General features: G+C 41.5%; 1 protein-coding gene across 1 annotated transcript; it reads right to left on the reverse strand.

Moving 5' to 3' along the window:
- Window positions 1–9,659: 9,659 nt before the first annotated feature.
- On the reverse strand, window positions 9,660–19,534 carry LOC143640798 (insulin gene enhancer protein ISL-1-like). Its single transcript, XM_077108356.1, has 6 exons — window positions 19,507–19,534; window positions 18,503–18,692; window positions 15,569–15,828; window positions 13,511–13,796; window positions 12,141–12,309; window positions 9,660–9,776 (listed from the first exon to the last, which is right to left on the reverse strand). The coding sequence occupies exons 1-6, from the start codon at window positions 19,532–19,534 to the stop codon at window positions 9,660–9,662; spliced, it is 1,050 nt and encodes a 349-aa protein (XP_076964471.1).
- Between the last annotated feature and the right edge of the window lie 2,973 nt (window positions 19,535–22,507).

A 22,507-nucleotide genomic window follows, 5' to 3' on the forward strand; every position in this document is an offset into this window, starting at 1 on the left:
ACTAGAAAAGCATACTCCGAAATTCCCAACACATAAAAATGATTGATAATAGGCTGGTTTCATGGCATATGCCTTCAAATCCAGTAACTAATAAGGCTAGCTTGAGGCCAATGTGGGTACCTTAGCAAGAACTTGTCTCAAAATAAAGGTGCTTCAGGTGGGGTGGCAGATGCCTGTAATCCCATGGACTCAGGAGGCTGAGGAAGGAGAATCATAAGTTTGAGGGCAGCCTCAGCAATTTAATGAGGCCCTCAGAAACTTAGGAAGACCCTATCTACAAATAAAAAATAAATAAAAAGGGCTGGAGATGTGGCTTAGTGTTAAGTGCCAGTGGGTTCAACCCCTGGTACCAAAAAATAAAAATACAAGGATATAGTATTTCCTCTTTGATGCTCTGCTATTTCATCTATGAAAGAAAGATAAGGGAACTAAGAATTGTGTGGAGAAACATATACAGAAGTCATTAGGAAAACAGGTTCTGACACCTCTCATGCATAACTAATGACTGCAAAGTGCTTTACAGACAGAAAAAAAAAAAAGTGTTATTCCATGACAGAAACAACCATAATGTACTCTTGCTCTGGAAGAAACTGACTCCTTTTTTAATATTTTCTACAAAGACTGAAAATATTCTTAGTAGGTATGGTAATCATAGATAATTTTCTACTTGAATAACCAAGACAACATGCAAGAGGAACAGCATTCATCATTTTACTCTCGGACCAGCACTTGATTCTGTAATGTTACCGATTCTAGTCTAATACCAGCCACTTAGCTTTGCCCTAGAGAAAACTCTATGCCACAGCCAGAGACTGCCATAACACACATCACAAATGCATACATTAATTCACAAGACTGATTTCATATAGTATACCACCACAATAAAATGAACACACAAAAACAAAACATCACTCAAATTTCAGTAAATAATTCAATAGAAACAACTTTCTATATATAGGGTAAGTAAGCAGTATATATCAGCTTTGATTCTAGATCTCTGTGATAAAGCAGCTCTACCATTTGCCTGGCAGTAGAATTTCTGATAGATTAGTTAACTAAGAGCTACTCCTAAAATATTTTCAGATTCATATATATATATATATTTTACTTTGAAGTCAATTCTAATCCTTCCACTTCATTCAATTATTTTCACCTATGGGACTAAATATTATCCAGGCCTAGATTTGATGGAAATTACTCCTTACTTTGTTTTAGCCCCGGTGTACTTGCTATAAAGACATTGCTGGTTGAAGTATCTCCAAGACCCTTCTTGCACATGATATACAAGGACATATCCATGAACATTAATGAGACTTATGAGTCCATACTGATGGGATAATAGAACCAAAAGGTGGAGTTTTTATTGGCAATATACCATTCTTAACTAAGTGTTCAACTTCTGGTAACTGGGGAGAAATTTACCCATATAAAACACAAGAGTGATTAGTGTCTTGGAAGTTATCAAAACTTTAAAGACACATTATAGTCTTAGAAATATGAAATGTACTTTGATACACAAAATTCTAAGTAGTAATCTCCAAAATATTCCCCTCCACTACTGAGGAAAGTAAATGAATGATTTTAGAGTTTACTGAGAGGTTTTGTTCTGCAGAAACTGCTAATTCACATTTTCCACGTGTAATTTTTTTAGACATCAGACTTCCAACGTCAGTGGAAGCAAATTACTGTACTTTATAAATACAGGTTTCTTGTTTTGTGAATTAAATTTTAAATGTTATTTCAAATGTCAGGTTACTTTTATTTTAAGGTTTTTTTTAAAAAATAAAAAGTAAATTTCCATTACCAAAATTCTTAGACAATTGAAATAAATTGTTAAATTACCATGAATTATATCTTCAGAGTTTAGAATAAAATTTTTGTACTTGAGTCCATAAAACATTCTCCCCTGTAATACTTAAAATACATTATTTCAAGTATATATGTTTTTTTTAACAAATCTAACTCATTATTTTTATATTTCCTTCTAATCATTCCAAAAATCTGATATAGATTTATTTTGTTAAAATTAAAGTCAATCTCCTATTTTAATAAAAATTAATGATTTGTCTAATAAATAATCACTAAAAATTTAAAGAAAAACATTTTAACCAGGCATGGGCAATATTTTTAATAAAGAATATTTAAAACAAATTGAGGACACAAGTAATTTAAATTATTAAAATAACTGCACAAGGAACCTGTAAGTCCCACCTTTTTTTGTGCATTAAATAGTTTGCTGTTTTATATCATCAAATGTGAGAAAATAGATAAAGCATTTTGAAGAAATATTAATTTAAAAGCGATTAGGAAAAAGTAAAATCATTCACAGTCCTTAAAAGTTAATTCCCACCATATTTTACTTTATCATATTCAGTGGCCTGTCTAATATTATCTCTATATACCTGCTAAGTTTCACAAGTTTCAAACAACACATTGTATTTGTGACAGGTCAAAATAAACAGCAACTTTTACCCATGAGAAAAAGAAAAGTCAGTGTCTGAGTTACTGTGTAAGGATACTTTTCCAGAAAAAGATTCTTCTTCTTTTCCTCCCTCCTCTTCCTCCTCCCCTCCTCCTCCTCTCCCTCCCCCTCCTCCCCTTCCTCCTCCTCCCACCCCTCCTCCTCCCCCCTCCTCCTCTTCAAGAAAACCTCCCTACAGAAATCTTTCAATTTCATAAAACTAAGTTTTGCCTTATTTTACCTTCCTTTGTCGTGACACAGAGTTGTGATGCAGAGAATAAGCAAGGAAAAGCATGTGGATTTGAAATGTCACCCAAACTGGAAGATGATAATGTTTGCATTAACACTACGTTAAGCACATAATCAAATTACTCTCACCTACATCTATGGCTAGTTTTCAAACAGAGGGAGTATTATGTACTCCTCCGTGCCAATGATATACATTAAAACACCCACACATATACATAATGTTTGTAAACTAGAATAGCAAGTAACATGATATAAACTAGAAACACCCCCCGCCCGCTTTGAAACAAGGAAAAAATCTAGAGGGAATGAGTAAAATTATAATTAACGTAATCTTAATCAATTAACTTGAAATTCGAGCCACAAAATCCTTGATTATAAATCCCCACGGTTGGCTATGCTTTTCTCCAAAAAGGGCATTTCAAGGTCTGACCCAATGGTTCCCTCCTCCCAAGTGGATGGCGATATCGGCCTCTCTGCTGGAAATCAGCTAGGGAAGACCAAGGCTTCCATGGTTTGCCCCATGAAGTGGTCAGGGAAACAGTGGAAAGTCACATGCCATTTGTTTGTGCTGGCGGGGGAGAAAGGGCACTCAGTTGCCCAGGGACACCCTGTCCAAGATGGTGACGCATCTTTCTGGGTACATTGGGGGGAAAAAACGCAGCTTATTACTGAACTAAATGTTTTTATTGATCGCCCTGAGTCAGAGCCCACTGACCCCCGCAAGCCATAAATGGTTTTAGCGCTGAATTGTCATTTCCAGGCAGCAAGAGGAGATACTGGATTAGTCCAAGACGTGTCGCCTAAGCTTTCTCCCCACTGTGCCTCCACCCCACTGCCTTCAGGTGTCACAAGCCAAAGAGAGGCAGCAGTTAGTTTTCCCGAAGGCTCTCTCCAGCTTTGAGGGGTCAGGGACAGAAGGGCGATGCGCACTAACACGCGCGGTGGCGGAGCCAAGGGTCCCGCGCTGTCCAGCTTGGGGACCTGCGTGGCGTGGGAGCACACCCCCACTCGGCGTTTGTGGCCACAAAGCGGTTGGGTTCGTGGGGCCGAGAAGACAAATGAATGTTTCACTGCATTCTCCATTAAACAATAAAGCGAGCTGTAAAGGCTCAGGTGCTGTGTTTGTTGTGCCGTCTGCGCAGTGCGGTGGCTCCCGGCCCGGGAGAGCTGAGTGCAGTGGGCCGGGGAGCGCCTCTTGGGCTGATCCCAGGGAAAGATAAGGAGCCGCCTAGCCACCAGCTCTGTCTAGACTCGCGACCTCACAAGTCAAGCGCCTTGTTTGGATTAGCCCTCCAGATCTGCCAACCTGATCAACTCCTGAAAGAGAAGGGCCCAGAAACACCCTTTTTTCCTCTCCCGGACCACGACGATTGTCCCTTCTTTAAGGGATCAAGGGCTGGCTTGCCCGCGGGAGTGGCGGGGCTGGTTAGACCAGTGTGAGGATCCCCCGTTGCCGGCACTCTCCCCCCATCTCGAGTGCAGACAGCCACTGCCCCGCCCGCCGAACCTGGGAAACGTACGCGGCGGGAATACCACCAGCCCAACCCGCAGAATTAAGTAGCCAACTCAAGTCACATCCAGCAATATCATCCCTCCCAAATGAACACGAACTTTTTGATCAATACGAGAGGAAACAAACAAACAAAAAAAATGGATCCTAGAGAAGAAACAGGCAGCTCTCGGGCCAAGCGGACTTTTCCACTGAACTCGGAAAGGGTGGATCAATCTTTCCTCCCCACCTAACAAAAAACAACTTAGACCACATCTTTCTCCCCAATCCCTGCGCCTCCTTTGGGGGAGGTCATTATTGCCTTTTTAAAGAGCCCACTTGTTTTGCAGAGAAATAATTAAGCGGAAAGATATGCAAAATTATTATTAAAAAAAACAAACAAACATAGAATCAAGGTGTCTTCGGTACAGTTAGGGGAAAAGACTGGCCTCCTCAAGGCTCAGAAACTGGCTTCGTGGACCCAACAGCTTAAGCATCATAAAAATTAAAGGAAGTGATAGTAGCGGCGCTCGCGGCACTCTGCAGCCTTCCCTGCCGCCCCTCCCCCTCCTTCACTCCCTGTGAACCAACTTCTCTGTCTACACTTCAGAAGTCTCCGGGAGGTGTGGAGAGATCCTCCATCAGGGCTTGGGACATTGTAAGCTGTGAAGTTTATGTTTGTGGCGCCTGGGCTCAAACAGCCATTCAGTGGCTTGCTGGGTTATCAAGAAAACAACAATCAGAAAAGATCAGTAAACAGAATCGGCTGCCAGAGCCTTGAATTAACTATTTGTATTTTAGTTTAAAAACACCGACTCACACTGTACAAGTTATTTCAAATCCGCAATGAGAATTCAAGATTTGGGGCCATTTTCTAAAGCAACACCTTTTAAATAAAGACACAGAAACAATCCCTTTTCTCTTTCTTCCAGCACCCCCCAAAAAATTCCACTTGCCTTGTTGTGATATAATCTTTAACTGTTGACTACCAGAGAGAAAGTAAGTAGTTTTTAATAAAATTAATGCCTAATTTGATTATAAATCTCCTATACCAAAGTTGACTAAACTGAACTTCACAAATCAAAAATAAGTGTTTTCTGGTTAGTTTGCTTTTATTAGGGATGAGATTAAAAATTCAAAGTGGCTAGAGGTCATTCAAACACCTCTTTGTGGGGTTTGGAATGAGATTGTAAACTTTTTTACTTCTTTCCTGAGAAAAAAAAGGAAAATCATAAAGAAATCTACATGGGATTTAAAATAGCTACATTTCAAGGAGATATATCTTTTTTGTGGCTTAAAAATTCAAGGTGCTAAGGAAATACATAGTATGACTCAGATAACTTGCAAGCTCATTGTGTTTTGGCTGGCAGTTAAAAGAATAAAACAGACCAGAAAAGAGGTCAGCAAGATGAGTATAACAATTTGATCAGGGTAAACAGCAGGAGAGCATCAGGAAGTCATGTATTTAATCTTGAACTCAAAAAAAAAAAGAAAAAGAAAGTTACAATGGTCAACTGAGTACACACATCCATGCAGAATCACAACTAAGCAGAATGTTATTTCAAGGGCGGAAAAAATGTTCTCAAATATGACTTTTACTTTAAAAAGAACTTTTTTCTTTTTTTACAATAATTATTAGTTGCGAATGGATCATTTATTTATTTATTTATTTATTTATTTATTGGCGGTGCTGAAGGGCCTCACACATACCAGGCAAGTGCTTTACCACCGATCCACAACTCCAGCCCCAAAAAAGAACTTTTTAATGGTAAGAAAAACCAGTTTCCTCCAATGAAAGGGAGAAAGTGAGACAATAGAATGAATTAGAAGATGTTATTGCTCTGAAACTAAAGGGAAATATCTTGTCTTTAGGATTATAGATACTGATATAAAACCCTAATTCCAAGGGAGCATCCAAGATGATTTTAACTGCATTAAATTTTAGCTTGCAGAAGCTAGAGGAAATGAGTCATAATGTCGAGAAGGAAGGATTCAGAGTAATAAAGGAGAAAAGATGATAGATAATAATAAACAGAAGGAATTTCATTAGAAGAGCAAATCTTGAAACTCAGTCTCCAGAGGTGTGCAGAGAAGAGGAGAATATGTGCAAGAGATGATTTGCAAACAAGAAGACATTTCAGCTACACAATTTAGAGTGCATGCTGAGGAGTCTAGAAGAGGAAGACACACCTTTCATATGAATAATACAAGAACTAGAATGCTATCCACCCATCAAGCCATTCTCAGTCATCAGGCAACAAATATCTTGAATCTAGCAAGTGAAACCAAATCATTCATCACCCCCTCCTAAATTACTTTGCTTAAATTCAAGCTGTGTACTTCAGAAAAGACTGACATCTATATATATATAAAACATCACACACTGCACAGGCATACCTTTAATCTTAGAAATCAATGCCAGGAGAAAAAAAAAAAAAAAAGACCACGAAGATGTGTACCTCAAATCCTTCCATTGCATTCAGAATCTAAATAAAGTTGTTGTCCCCCACCCCCCCAATTTCTAGATCCTGGGAGCCCATCAGGGGCTAAGGCTAGGGAAGGAGGTTCAATGGTTTCCACATGGGGTTTGGATGATCTTTCTGAGCATGCCACGATATTTATGTCGTACCTGCCATCCTTGCACAGGCTTATTAGCCATGCCGGCTTCGCGGTGAGAAAAAAAAAAAAAAAAGAAAACCGAAAAGGCAGACCAATAAATATATCAAACAGGAAGCTAAAAGAGTCAAGTCCGGTGACAAGAGATTAGAAGAGGGAGACAGGAGAGAAAAGAAAGAATGGGGCGGGTGGCTTTCCCTGGAGAAGATTCCTGTGAGATAAGACATAACTCTTGTTTTTCTCAACAGAGGACTACAAGCCATTATTACCGCCGGCCAAATTATTACCCCCCTGTCAAGAATTAGACACAACAATCAAAGTAATCAACGGGCATGTCTAATGCACTGTAACATTTTCAATGCAAAGTTTGTTTTCTCTCTGCCCCCACGTTAGAGCCTGTAATTAACCCGTTATGTAGAATGATGCCAAACAAAAGCCTAATTGAGGCTCCCTTCCTGATTTGCAGCCGATTTGGAGAGGGTGAAAGCGACTTGAGAGCTGGGGGGCCGGGGCGCTCGCTGGGTCTCCAGCTTGGCCTCCGCCCTGATCCTTGTCAGGAACCCAACGCGCCACAACACACGATTAGGGTACGTTAGTTTTCGTATTTATTAAGAGTTGTCAGATACTGAAAATGGCTTTGCATTCGCGCATACAAATGAATTTAGTTTTCGCAAAGAGTCAAAGTATCATTCTCACCCTGGGGTGTGGTACGGAGGTGGGGGGGGCAGCATAAGGAGGGAGAACAGAATGGAGCCCACGTCCTAACTCTTAAGTCCTCAAATGGAGAAGCACGGAGAATTCCAATTTGGGCAGTGCCATTTATCTATCACTGGATTCTGACAGACAGGAACTATTGCTAAATGAGGTCCAGTGGGAGTAGGGGGGTTCTGTCCCAAAGAGCACAACCACCTAACCATGGTCCATGGGAGCCCACAAAACCCAGGACCCCGTCCCCCCTCTCCTTAAAAGACGGTACTCCAACAGAATGTCTGTAGCATTTCTCCCCTGGCCACCCTCTCTCTCCATCAGCTACCGTTTCCAGGGTTTTTGAAATTGAAGTTAGGGAGGAAGGGGTGATGGGGGTGGGTAAGGCAGTGAGGTAAGAAAATGCATACACCCACTGGGCTGAGAAAACTCTTTCCTCTCTCTGCCTGTTCCTTCTGCCAAAATAAAGCGGCATTTCTCCATTCTGCTGACAGTCACCACTAGTAAATAATGGTCATTCCTCACTGGCTAGGCAGCTAGGCAGAAAGTCTCTCTCTTAGCAAGAGATTATATTTGGAAATATGGATCATTTCAACAATCCTAAGCAGGAGCCTTTGGTGTAAAGCACTTACTTTAAGAAAATAAGATAGTGACTCCAAATCAAAAACTATTTTAATCAGGACCCTCTTGCGGGGTGTGTGGATGGATGGGGAAGGGAAGGGGAAAAAAACAGGAGGAAAAAAAGGTAGAGGGAGAACAGAGGACAGCATATCATTTTCACAAAACCAGTAACATTATCACCACTGAGAGCTAAGGGCTTCTTCCAATCAACTTTGATCCAACTACTGAAATCCAAACTTGCAAACTCAACCTTAACAGCTTATCACACCTACTGTATATCAGTTTACCCCAATCCAACATGCAATCCTTAATTTCAGACATTTAAAAAGCTTGCTAATAAACATATAAAAGAGGGACCCTGAATCGTTGGATTTATTTATTTATCTATGCCAAACGTTTATTAGTGAAATAGTCCTGAAGATATAATTCTACATATGGCGCTTTGATTTCACATAATATTTAAGAAAAAAGACAAAACACATAGAATTAGACATATAATTCAAAGACCACGATACAACCTTTATCTTTTTTTTTTACTTCAGCAAACAAAAAATAATGTCAAATGACATGAAAAGTGGCAAGTCTTCTGACAATAAATAATAAATTACTTTATAATTTTTGCAATGCAAGAGCAAACAAAAAAAGTTTCCTTTTTCCTCTTTATTTCCAGAGAGAGAGAAAAAAAAACAGTCATTTTAACCAATAACTATACACATCTTTGGGGGTAAAGTTCTTGGACAGACACAAGTCAAACACAATCCCGAGACGCTTGTGGCAAAATAGAGGTAACCTTGTTGCAATGCTTTATAAGTTGGTTTTTTAAACTGAATTTAAAAACCTTTAAAGTCGCTTCAGACTTCTTGATAGAGGATGGATCTCAAAAAAAAAAAAAAAAAAAAGGAGACAGGGACAAAAGTAAAAAGGAAACCAGCTATAGGACATGCTAAGAGACCCAGGATTTCAATTAACCCCTTGTTAGTCAACTAAAAACATCGCAAACCAATGTAGCTCCACCTTCCTGAAAGGACTCTTTCCAGCCAAGGAGGCCAGTCTCTCTTCCTGATCTTTGCTGGAGCTCTTGTTTGGCAAGGCAATGACCAATATAGAAACAGCACCATTCAGATTAGGACGGACTAGAAAATTTTCTATTTCTGCTTTTGTTTTTTTCTAGATGTGCAGTGAAATTAAAATGCTTTTTTTTGAGATCCTTGAATAAAAATCCTCTACATTTTAAAAACGTCTTTTTTTTTTTCTTCAGTACTCCTAAGGTCATTGAATAGCGTATGTTGGGTTTTAGGTTTTGTTTGTTTTAATTCTAGTAAAATCCCATGATTGTCTTCACAGTGTTGCTACCATATCACCTTGTCGTTAAAACAGACTTCGTGCATTTCATGGAGCATTCATTTCTTGATTCAGTTTTCATTGACTGGGTCGTTAAATACTTTAGTTTCGGAGTTCAACATTATAATTTCCCACTTTCTCCAACAGGGGAAAAAAATACATCTGAATGAATGTTCCTCATGCCTCAATAGGACTGGCTACCATGCTGTTAGGTGTATCTGGGAGTTGAGAGGACATCGATGCTACTTCACTGCCAGTGGAATTAGAGCCTGGTCCTCCTTCTGAAAAATTGACCTGCATGGAAGGTTGAGAAATAAATAAAGTAGGCTGTAATTGTATTCAAAAAGTAAACTCGTCGTACTGTGTATGTATGTACAGATGTTTTGTAAACAGATGGACACGTAGATACATACATAATATAATTTTAACATGCTTATAGAAAGCCTATGACGAAGAGAAGTCAAAAAGAAATCCTCTCACTTTCCCATCTTCTTAAAGATCTGTTTTAACTCAAACTGAATTCCCAATTCCCAACATTATGTTGCATTAAATTATTTAAGAACAAATGTGTTTCCCACTGTAAAATGGTATCACAACTCTAACCATGCTTGCTCTAAATAAAATTATCCTGCTGGCAACATGTTGCCCTGGGAGCAGGCGAGTTCTCAGTCTCTAGGCATCAAAGCCTCTCTTTTTGAGTTAGAAAATCCATAACACACGCTCAGATCAAGTGACGGGAGATTCAGAGAAGGCTCCATGAACAATGATTAACTCCTTAGAGGACTCACAGTATGGGTTTTCTTCCTCTGTCCTGCTGCTTCTCTGCTTCTTGCTCTCTCTTGCATTTTCCCTCCCTCCTCCTTTGCTCCCTTTCTCCCTTTCTCTCTCTCTCTCTCTCTCTCTCTCTCTCTCTCTCTCTCTCTCTCTCTCTCTTCTTTCACAGAGGAGATCCATATATTATAACATCCTCATATTATAAATATCTGGCTTTTCCTTTTAAATGAAAAATCACTGCATTGCTGTAGAAAATCTCCTTAGCTGACCACATCCTGATCCCTTCCTCAGCTTCCCCTCTACTGCTCCTACCTGACACTAAAGTTTCAGAAGGTACCAACATCTGGCTGTCCAAAATCTGGCCCTTACCTTCTTTTGTGATTTAGGTTTTTATTCAAACAAATTATCAGATTAATAACTTTAACTTAAGCTCTTTTCTAGTTTAAGAGTCTACTTACCTTCCTTCCTACTCTGTTAAACTTTTCCATTGTGAGGTCAATGGATGAACTTCTCAAATTTGCCTACCCTTTGCTTGGGGCACTTAGAGACACAGGCCTGGGGCCAACCACTTGCCTCCGGACCTTTACTCACAGTTTACACCAGGGAAGCAAATGCCCTCTGGGTAAACAGGAGGGTGGAAAAACTGTCCTCTCCTAATACTTTATCTTTACTGCTCTAGGAAGGATCATGCTTTTAGGATAGAGCTTCATGTTCTATAAGACAGGATTTTATAGGGTTAATGACACTTTAAGAAAAAAATTATAAGCCAGATGCAGTGGCACATGTCTATAATTCCAATAACTTGAGAGGCTGAGGAAGGAGAATCACAAGTTGGAGACTAGCCTCAGTAACTTAGCAAGACCCTCAGCCACCAGTGAGACTGTTTCAAAATGAAAACTAAAAGGACTGGGGATGTACTTGGTGGTAAAAAGAAAAGAAAAAGATTGTTAAGTATATATAAATACAAAGGACACATAATTAATACTTATAATTATCTTGGCCTTTTGGAGGTTAACAAGGGGAAAATAATTATCTTTTCTGAATGTGTAAAACATATTAATGTAAAATGGGTTTCCCAGGATTAAATAAGCACTCTGATTGTTACAGCTATGTCCCTTTTCCTATATAAATGCCAGCACAATATATGACTATATGACATTTGAATTTATATACTTAAAAAAACGTTTAAGTAGTCTTTTGTATATGCAATATAGCATTGTATAGCATTGTATATTACAATATTCCCAGAAAGGGATACAGTAATAAAAAGTGTTGATCAACTACTTGAACTAATTCAATTAATTAATAAATCTCTATACTAATAAATCTGAAAATTGTACCTAGACAGGTGCCTGCTGCTTATTGATAACAACATTGATTATGTATTATAACATTGCATATGTATTACAATCACTTTGAACTGGGCCCCTGGAATATCCCATTCTCTAGATGTTGAAGAGAGAATAAACATGCTGATTGTTGATTCAAATGCCAAGGTGATCTCTAAAGTTCCTGAAAATTCTAAAAGTCTAAGGTACTTAATTTTGCAGCCCTTATGCATCTCTTTTCACACAAGTCATCTAGTTGGGTACCTTGAAGTTAATCCCAAAAAGCATGTCTGATAAAAAAAATATATATATATTTAACCTATGGAATCAAATTTCGCAGTCTCATAAAAAAAAAAGAGAGAGAGAGAGAGAGAGAGAGGCTTGTTTTCCTCACATTTGCCTCACTCCGTTCTCTTTACCACCATGCCTCCTCAGTCTCTCCCCAAACTGGGGTCAGGGAGTACCCTCCCCCAGAATCTTTCAGTATATGACAGTTAAACCAGAATCCCTTTTCTGTTGGGAATTTGCCCTTCTCTTTCTGTGGGCTGACACTTACCAGTTGCTGAAAAGCAGGCTGATCTATGTCACTCTGCAAGGCGAAGTCGCTCAGTACTTTCCAAGGCGGCTGGTAACTTTGCACCTCAACTGGGTTAGCCTGTAAGCCACCGTCGTGCCTCTCTGGACTGGCAGCTACCATGGGAGTTCCTGTCATCCCCTGGATATTTTGTGAATAACCCCCCCATCCCAACATGTTAATGAGCAAACTCCCTCCCTCCATTGTCTGTACAGGCTAAGCAAATATACCTGGGTATTATCTTATCTCTACGGTGGCCCTTTATTGATTCAGTTAATCTGCCGCACCTATAGAAATGAGCTGGAGTTCAGTTTTGTTTTTCTACTTCTGTAGTCTATATTAGGTCTACCTAGACCTTTTTAAAACAAATTCTACTTTGACTGTGATTTTTCCCCTTACCTTTGCAGCTGATCCCCAATTCCAACTATGGGCTCTCACAAGCCATAATTCCCCCCTTCTGCCTCAGGACATGGTGGTTTTCTGGGCAGTTTTAATTAGTCTGCAACTAACTAAAGTCTGCAACTAACTTGCAGACTTTCTCCAAGCGGTTTTCTCCTCCCAGAACTAGCCCCCACTCCCAAGTCTTTGGATCTGGCAGCTATTGTGCTATTATGTACTAACCAACTTACAAAGTACCCTGGCCCAGTCTCGGCTGGCCTGCCAAGTTTAATGACAGCAGGTTTTATGGCATTTAAAAATAGAGCCAAACAGTAAAATGAAAGGGGAAAAAAAAGGAAAGAAAGAAACTCTTTAGCTTAACCAGGAAGCCTGCAGTGGGGTGCTGCCCTGGATAACAGTGCCAGTGGCCTGACGCCTTTGTGGAGGCCTGGGCTCCACCAAGGGTGAAGGGTGGAGGAGGAGATCACCCAGGGGGACCTCCCCAGCCTACAAGTGCATGGGCAAGCCTCATCAAGTAGTGGGGTAGGCCCTGGAGACTGGCAACATGACTAGTCCCCAAGCCCCAGGATCTAGACTAACACCCAAGGTGTTACTCATTGTGAGAAATTGACAGTCCCCAATGCTCATTGTCACCTACCCTTGGAGGGGGCAATTGAGTCCTTCAGGTTCACATGTTGGTAAGGTTCAGAGCCTGAGCCCACCCATAGGGATGTGAGCTCCTATCACTTTGATAAGTGCCTTTCTAACCTATCCAGTGCTCAGATCAGCACAGGGTGGACATCAGGATGGCCTCCCCCAGCCACTTTGATACATACTTTGTTGGGGCTGGGGATAGGAGGGCCACCCCCATTGCACTTCAGCTGGTGCAGGCCAGACTGGACACACAAAGGCTCTGCATTTCCTCCTTCCCCTTTACACTTGAGTCCCCTGCCTGGGCCCCAGGACAACTCACAGTTTTGTCATTGGGTTGCTGCTGCTGTAGCTGCTTCATCATGATGCTCCGCTTCTTATCCTTGCACCGCTTGTTTTGAAACCAGACTCGGATCACGCGGGGGCTGAGGCCTGTCATCTCCACTAGTTGCTCCTTCATGAGTGCATCAGGCCGGGGGTTGGCAGCATAGCAGGTCCGCAAGGTGTGCAGCTGCTTCTCATTCAGCACAGTCCGCACACGGGTGGTCTTCTCTGGCTGCTTATGGACATGGGGCCGCAGGGCCGGCTGCCGGGCAGAGATAGGCTCCGCTGCGGGGCAAGGGGCACCATGAGCACAGTCCAGGCTACTAGCTCACTAGCCAGTTAGACCAGGCCTCTCAGAACTATAAGTAGAGCTTTGGGGACAGCAGAGGTGATGGTGAGGCATGTGCAAAGCAGAATAAAATCTCAATCCTGCTCTGTAATCTACAAGGGTTAATGCTGAGTAATACAGGTCTGAACACAGCCCTTGCTCCTGTTCACATCAACACAGCCTTAGCCATGGAAAGGGCTGCTCAGGATGGTTCCCCCAGCTCACATCAGAGACAATATTTTAAGTGTTCTTTTTCCTCCTTCCTCCCTAATTCCCCATATCCAGAATGGGCTCAGATTACAACAAGCACCCCCACTTCCATACTGGGAGTTTCCTCTTGGGTAAAGTCCACAGAGGGTACTAGGGAAGGAAATGCAAAACATCCCAATGACAGCTAGAATGTCTGCAAAGGGAAGGTCCAGAATTCTGCTAGAAAGCCTTGAACTATAGTCCCAGAGGACAGTCCTTTTAATGGTCTAAAAAAAAAAAAAATCCCATATTTCTCTCATCTCTCCAGTCCCTGGTCATTTTAGTACTGAATCAACATGGGATGGGCAGGAAAGGAGGCCTAACCCTCAGCAAAGGAAAACTGAAACTCTATTGAGCTGCGTCCACTAGAGATAAACTACTGACTAGGAAATGATGTGCTTCCACATCCAACCCCCAATATTTTGGGCTCTTCTGTATTTCCCACCCTTGGCTTTGCCTTTATACAAGCTATTCACAAATCCCTAGAGAAAGAATTCTTAAGAGCTGCCAGTAAAGGGTCAGCTGCGGGTGGGAGGGAAGAGCTGTCTTTTCCTCACCTCTAGTATATGGGAACTGATACTTTAAAACTACATGGTGTGGGGGAGGGGCAAGGGTTGCAAATCTATTCAAAACTAAAAGGCAGGTACTGAAACACTGCCTCACCAGAGTCTTGGCACTGGCCAATTTTGCTCTGTTTCCACTTTCCTTTATAGGGAACTGGCCTTCTGATCTATATGGTAGAAATCCTGCACCTTCTAAGATCCCCTGGGGTCAGTCCAACACCTATGGGGTCATTTTGGACCTACAGCAACAGGCTTGAAGTTGAAATTCTCACCGAATCATATAGAATGAATGGCTTAAAGAGTCAGGTTTCCTTTAAAATTCAATTACTGCAGATTAGCTTGTTGACAGTTTTAAATTACAGCTCTGCACAGTGGCCTGCAGTTATTAAGACCTTCACTTTTCTGGGCCAATTCTCCTACAAAATGATAAAATAAAATCTAAAAATGTTTTGGAGTGTGGAGTAATTCTCAAGGAAAAAAATATATTTGGTAGGATGAATGACTTAGGGCCATCTAAGCTTCCTTCATTGGGCTAAAGGAAGCTCCTGGAACCTAGAACTCCACCCCTTTAATTAGGCAGCTCAGAGAATACCTGGCGGGGAGCTGAAGCCCTTTTCAGAAAGCTATGGTTTGGAAGCCAAGGTAAGCTGACAGTACTGTTTGGGCTTGTGTATACTTGTGAGCACAAGCGGTATTGTGTTCGTGTGTACCCATATATAGACACACAGACTTGTAGGTGTGGTTGCGGCGTCAAGGCAGACAGTGTGTGCATTGAACCTTGCTGCAAAAGAGCAGAACGCATATAACACTTCATTTAACTGCAGGTCTGATGTCGTGATCACCCTGTGGCTACCAGGGTTGCTACGTCCAGTGCCTCTGCCTCCCCAAGCTGGGTCTGACTCAGGGCGGAGGAGTACCTGCCATTTGCAGCGGCCGTGCCGGATGCAAGGGACTGAGAGGGTCGCTGGCACCCAAGCTGGCTCTCTCCACCACATCGTGGTCCGCGCGGCAGAAGAGCCCATCTTCCCGCAGCGCAAACTCGTCCCCGGGGATGAGCTGGCGGCTGCAGGCCACGCAGCGGAAACACTCGATGTGGTACACCTTGGAGCGGGCGCGCATCATGAAGTCGTTCTTACTGAAGCCGATGCTGCACTTGGCGCATTTGATTCCATACAACCTGCGTAGGGGTCCAGCCGGGGACAGAAGACAAGCACAAGGAGAGGGGGTCACTTCAGGCAGATACTGCCCTGGCCCAAGATCTTCAGTGATCCCAGCTGTAAGCCCCTGAGATGCCCAGAAAAATCAGTTTACCGAACAGAAGCAAGGAAACGGGAGGATAGAAATGAAACCTCTTTCTCTCCATTTCCTCCATCTCTTTCCTTCTCCTTCTTCCTCTCCTTTTTCCTTTCCCAAGAACCTTTGTATCTCAGTTGGTACCTCTTAGTTCAGAATACTACACCCCAAACAAGGGAAATTCATTCATGGATTCAAAACCTTTGTCGCTGTTCTTGCGACCAGTCCCAAGGTTCTCCTTGTAGATCTTAGCGGGAAGGAATTCAGGAGTGCTCTGGTGACCAGTACTTCTCCACTTTTGTTTTCTTATTTCTCAATTTTAGTGGCTAGAAATATTTCTGATATTGCAACAAAAAAGGGGACCGGGGAATGGGATTGCCACTGCACTTCATATGTGCACACATACAAATACACACAGAGAATAACAAAATGAAACCTCTGGGGGTTTCCAGGTCCCCTCTTTTAAGGCTAATACATTCAAATCTTTATCCCACCAAAGATTTTTCATAGGCAACAACAATGTTATTGAAAAGTTCCCTCTCCATTCTTTCTTTTATTATTATATTAAAAATCTGCATCTGCTCTCTCTTTTTCAAGTTGTGGAAGCATCTACATCTATTTCAGTTTCCTTGAAAGCCATGACCAGTCTAAAAAAAAAAAAAAGGAAAGACTCACTTCTAAGGTCTTCCTCATTGCTTTCTTTTCCTTACCAAGGGACAATCCTTATAGATTCTACCTAAGGTTGCACTGCCTGGCCCTCTTAGTGACTATCAGAATAACAGAAGCCCAGCCGTTCCTTCAGAGAGAATGAAAGAAAGAGAAAAAGATGCACGCAAAGCATGAGGAGATTTTGAAAATTTTGAAATCCAAATGGTCTGTCTGCTTTGTTTTTACAACTGCAGTATTTCCAAGGGCAAGTGCACACATACAAAGATAGAGTTACAGAGTGGAGGAAAGTAAAAGAGCAATTGGGGTTCTTCTATAATTTTATGTATCCAGAATTAGGAACGTGCAGGTCTGTGCAATTGAGCAAAACAGTATCTCCATAGGAGTAAAGATGTTCTTGGAGGTGTCAAGTAACTCTCCAGAATCTTGAGTTTACATGCCAATCGAAGAAGAAAGAAAGACAAAAAAGGGGAAAGAAAAAAGAAAACAGCTCATTTGTCAAAGGTTAGAGGTAGATTCAAAAGTTTTCCTCCCTCCGCCTACCCAATGTGAGATCTTCCATTTTATAGGATGAGGACTTTGCCTATGACCAAACAATTTAGAAAATCCCTCCCCCTTCCTGTACCCCACTTCCCCTACTTCCTCCCACTATCCCCCTAAGTATTAAAAAAACCTCCCTTCGTGTATAGTTCAATTTTATCTATCAAAGTTATACTCTCTGCTTCACAATTTTAAAAAGGAGAAAAAAATATTGGATACTATGTGAGCAGAAGAAAATTGTGATTGTGTATTAAATCTTAATTAAACTTCAACAAAAGTTCTCAAGCTCCAAAACCCTCCAACTTACAAAAACTAATTATGTGTTAATAGCAACTGGAGAATTTTAAAAAAATACCACTTAACATAATAGCAATGATAATCTCTTCTGTTTGTTATTATAACTAATACAATTTTTCTTAGAAATTGTACTGGTTTCCTAAGGGAGAAAACAAATTTCCTGAAATCTACACAGGTCTGAGAAAACTTGAGACTAGAAAGACCCATGTAGAGTAAACTGAAAGAACAATAACAACAACAAAATCAAACTCAGAAAGTTCCTATGTAGTTGCAGTTGTGTCAGTATGGGCAAATCACTAATTTTATCACTAACTAGATTTTAATGTGAGAAAGGAAGCTGTTCAATTATCTAAATATACCAATTGTTCCTAGACAGATGATGGGCAATTTGATCTGCTCTGTCTAATTCATCAACTCAGATAAGATAAGAAAGAACAGACAGTCAAATGTCACCAAAGGGTTAATATTTAAAAAGATTAAATTTCCGGTGTTTTTGCAAGGAATATTTCAGTTGGTTTTGAAATTTCCCAGGAAGGAATTCTTACCCTAAAAGTAAAAGGGGCAATATGTCTACTTGCTCTTTCAAAATTCATCTCCAAACATGCTTCAAACTTTTATCTATTTCACTGACACCTCCAATGAATTTTTAAGTTACTAATAAAACAGGAGTAAAATAAACAAATAACACTGTTTTATACAGTGAAAATCAACCATATTTTAAAGTTTAAAAACTCAAACTTATCTGTCTTTAAAGTTTTTATTTGTTTTGGAAGGGGAAGACAAAAGGAGGAAATAATTTGAGCATCACAAATTCCAAGAGTAATTTACTTAATACCATACAATTTATGACACCACTGTGAAGGGCTTTTCCCCCCCTAAAAAGTGAAATGAAGAGCATATCTTAAATTTTTAAAATACACTTGGACAACTTTTGAATGCTACACTCCATTAAGGCAAACTTCCCCAAAAGACAAAGCCATACCAAATAACACAAATAAGAAATGGGGAGAGACAGAGAAATCTCACACAATTAAGAAAAAAGGATAATGGCATACCTGATATAATCTCTTTTACAGTAGGTTTTCCCATCCCTAACAAAGCACGTACAGCTCTCGTCCAAATACTGATTACACTCTGCACATTTCAAACATGCCGCATGCCATTCCAAATCCGGAGAAACCCTCAGAATAAACTGATCGTGAATTTGATTGCCGCAACCAACACATAGGGAAATCAGACGTTTTTCTGAAATGAAAATAAATACATGATTGACTAACCGTTTACTTCCTACAGAGATAAACACACTTTTAGTATCATTCTCTTATAGGGCGTACTCTGGGAGGTTTTTTCTCCCCCCCCCCACCCTTTTTTAAGAGTATTGCACTTTGGGATGGTAATTGAAGTGTGCCATCAAAATCTTGACTCGTTTTTAAAAAGGAGGTGGAATATATGTAAAATGCAGATTTGAATAGTCTACATTTGTAAGCCTAGCACGCAATCAAACCCGCTCATTTTGTATTTTCCCCCTCCTACTTCTTTGCTATAATCATTGGGAAAGATTATGGATAAGTCAAGTCAAAGAAAAGGTTTTGACTAGAAGCGTTAAGTGAACGCAGGGATGTCTATATTTTCCATGAAGCACGCTCTTAAACAGCACATAGGACTGGATATTGTTAGCAATAGCAGACATCAATACAGTTGTCACTCGTTCTCTTTTGCAAGTCTAATGCTAATTCGTATCTCCGAATATTGTATGTGCGGCAGACCTTTGCAACATAATAACCTTCTCCTAGAGCTCAGAATTCCAAAGGAGGAAATCATCGCTTAGCACCAGAAGGCTAGGCTTTGGGAGGGCACACAGAATTCAAACACAAGGTACAATCAGTTTCCCGAAGATCAGAACCAACAGCAAGCATGCAGGCGGCAACAAGAAAAAAGCCACCTTTTCTTTCTCTCCAGGCAATGACTTCAACTCCGAAGAGCCCTTTGCATCCGTGCCTAAGAGATACCCCGCACAAGAACAGCAAACCGAGCCCCACAAGGTAAAATAGCCTCTTACTTTTTGGTGGATCTCCCATGTCTCCCATATCTGTGAGAGGGAGTAATGTCCACAGTGAAATGGTGGTTGTACAGTTGGTGAACAGCCCACAGAGAGGATGCTGGAGCTGTGGCTAAGTGGGAAATAGTGGCCCCTGGGGTTGCCAAAGCTGAGAGAGCCGCTGCCCGGCTGCGCCGCGCCCTCACAGATCCGGGAGTCCACTTTAAGCCCGCGGAGTTGGCGAAGCAGAGGCGCTGCGGCGGCGGCGGACTCGGCGCGGCTCGGGCACCTCTCTTCCTTATCTCTTACTCAAACTTCTCTGCTCCAACTCAGCTCCATCGCCATTGGTCTGACGCAGCGCGCGGGGACGTCAGGCGAGCGCCGCGCCCATTGGCTGCGGGGCGCGCGGCGCAGCTGTTCTGATTATCATATTTCAGCCTTGCCACTGCCGAGTGCCACTGACCGCTCGGCGAGCCCGCGGGAGAGGATTAGGGCTCCTGAGGCAACTTGCTCCGGGCTCAGGCTGTTCTCCCCCGATGCTCAGGCTGCCTGGCTGCTCGGCTGCTCTGGCTTTTGGCCTCCCTTTCCTCCTCCTCCTCCTGCCCCTCCCTGCTCCTTCCTGGCTGCTCCGCCTGCGCGCTCGCCTCCTGTCGCGCTGCTCCTCCGCCCTGCGCTCCTGGGGTCCCCACAGTCAGCTGGCTGCGTTGAGCGCGGGGCTCACTTTTCTGCCGCCGGTGGCGAGTGGCTGGTGGGTAGGTCTTCGTGTTGACGAAGTCCCTCCTGGGCTCTAGGAAAAGGGGGAACTTGGAACAGTCTGTTTAGCTTGGTTGGTCCCACGCTGCAGTGCACAGCCCAGGGCCTGGCGCGTCTTTGCTGCCTGAACTCCCGAACTGGCTGCCCATGGCTTGCTAGGGAAAGAAGAAGCGGGAATGGGTGCTTAGAACCAGAGGAATTGCTCGCTGACTGCTACCCCATTACCTCATCACCCCGACCTCAGAACTCCAAAAACGTGGGGTGGGAGGAAAGGGGCTCTTCTGGCCATAGCGGACAATCAGGTTGGAAACGCACAGGTAAAACGAAGTTGACTCCGCGGACTGCCTCTCTCCTTTTGACCCGCGAAGTCTGCTTTTCAGTTTAACTCTAGAATTAAAGTGTGTACTAACCCGAAGCCAACGAGTGAAATGATCTTCTGGTAGGCTGAAGTTTGTAAAGCGGTTATATACTGTCCAGTTTCTCTCTGGTGATCTCTTGCCCTCTGTTTTTAAGCAGTCTCGCGCAATTAGTTAGTCCTGCTTTGATAATTATAAAGACAATTCTCCGTATATTTCCAGAGAGTTAAAAAAAAACTGTATTAGTCTAAGAGCTCCAGTAGTAAGGAGTCTCTTACAGAAAAACAGTGAAATGCCCATTTCACTGCACTAAGAGTGGATATAATATTTTTCTCTCGGGAAACTACCTGGAGAGAGAGAGAAGACTGTTGGCTGCATCTCGCCGGTAACTTTTCTCAATAATTTTTTACATGCACCTATCATCTCTTACAGTTTCCCAAAGACAAAGTCACAGGAAGGCCACGAAGAACTCCCACATTTCCCCCAAAACTTATAAACAGCCATCCCTTATTTAGCGGTACTTTGAATTTTATCTTTAAAAGCCTGCATCATGAGCCGTCAAAGGCTAAATTTCGGTATCTTGTGGCAGCGAGAAGATTCTGTGGGTTAGGGAACTCCTTTCTTTGTATCTTTCACCAGATCTAACCCTTGATAAGACCTGTGAGCTCTCGGATGGCCTCAGTGGCTGGGTTTGAACGGATATGCCTCTACAAAAAGCAGCTAAAATGCGTGAGTTCCCTCCTGACATAGCTGGGACTTTACCAAGAACTGATAATAATATTATGTCTTATTTATTTTGTTTTCTCTCAAAAAAGATTTCAAATTTGATACCTTCTTTTCCATACTTATTATGTTAAAAATGAGTGGAGTGCGTGTGTGGAATTGGAAGTCAGATTGACACAGGTTGATAAAATTTACCAGTTGTGCTTTGTTTTGTTTTAATCCATGTTTCTAGTCTCTGGTGTGTGCATGGAGTCCTTTGTCAAGCTGGTTCTGTAAAGATGATGGTAGTAATCCTAAGCAAGCCTTCCCAGTATACGGGCATGTTTCCCTTACAGATAACCAAGTTGACCCTAGTAAAAAAGATACCACCATAACACCAGAAAGTAAATAGAGGACTTGAAACAATCATATTCCCTCCTGCCATGTTTATAACATGGAATTAAACACCAGAAACACCCTGGTGAGTTATATTTGAGACCCACAAAACACCTTTACTGCCCACCCTCCTTTACACACACACACACACACACACACACACAGAGAGAGAGAGTTGTATTTTAACTCCCTTAACCCATAAGCAATCACAAAGAATTATTGCTGATGATAGCAATTCTAAGTAGAAAATCTGGCATGTGGCTCCGAGGAAAACCTGCAGCAATAAGCAGTTTCACTATAATGGTGAAGACAACAGGTTTTCTTTTGCTTAGCCCAAACCATTATTGTCAACCATTATTTTCTTAGTTCCTAAACTAACAGAAGCAAGGATCCATCCAATAATTATGTTGTTCCATGATGAATACGCTCTGGAGATCTATGTGTTTGATAGTACATTTTGCATTAAAATCAAAATTCAGTTGGCAGCATTATTTCACTTTACCTGAAAATTCTAAGGTGATCAGATCCGAATTTCCTTAGTTAATTGCTACATGTAGATTTAGCATACTAAATATATCTGTGAAAATTTTAATGTTTATTAAAATACATTAAACTGATTACATAAAATTATGATTAGCAATATTTTTCCAGAGCACTTGATCACAGGAGCGACCTCTTGTGTTCAAAGGGGAGATGAGACACTCTCCTGTGGTAATTGGACTCACTTTGACCTTTGTATATTCTGTTAGGTCAAAAATATATCTTTCAAAACATCAGTGGTGTGAATTTCTGATTTGATCTCCTCTACTGACAAG

Source organism: Callospermophilus lateralis, unplaced genomic scaffold (assembly GCF_048772815.1).
Source record: "Callospermophilus lateralis isolate mCalLat2 unplaced genomic scaffold, mCalLat2.hap1 Scaffold_619, whole genome shotgun sequence".
In the NCBI taxonomy this organism is placed as follows: Eukaryota; Metazoa; Chordata; class Mammalia; order Rodentia; family Sciuridae; genus Callospermophilus; species Callospermophilus lateralis.

Bases quoted from the DNA above. Each gene is read 5' to 3' on its own strand.
- LOC143640798 (XM_077108356.1), bottom strand. From the start codon at position 19,534: ATGGGAGACATGGGAGATCCACCAAAAA. The intron at 15,829-18,502 runs GTATGCCATTAT...ACCCCTACGCAG, and splicing joins TGTAAAAGAGATTATATCAG to GTTGTATGGAATCAAATGCG. The intron at 12,310-13,510 runs TGTGAGTTGTCC...GGGTTATTCACA, and splicing joins CAGCAACCCAATGACAAAAC to AAATATCCAGGGGATGACAG.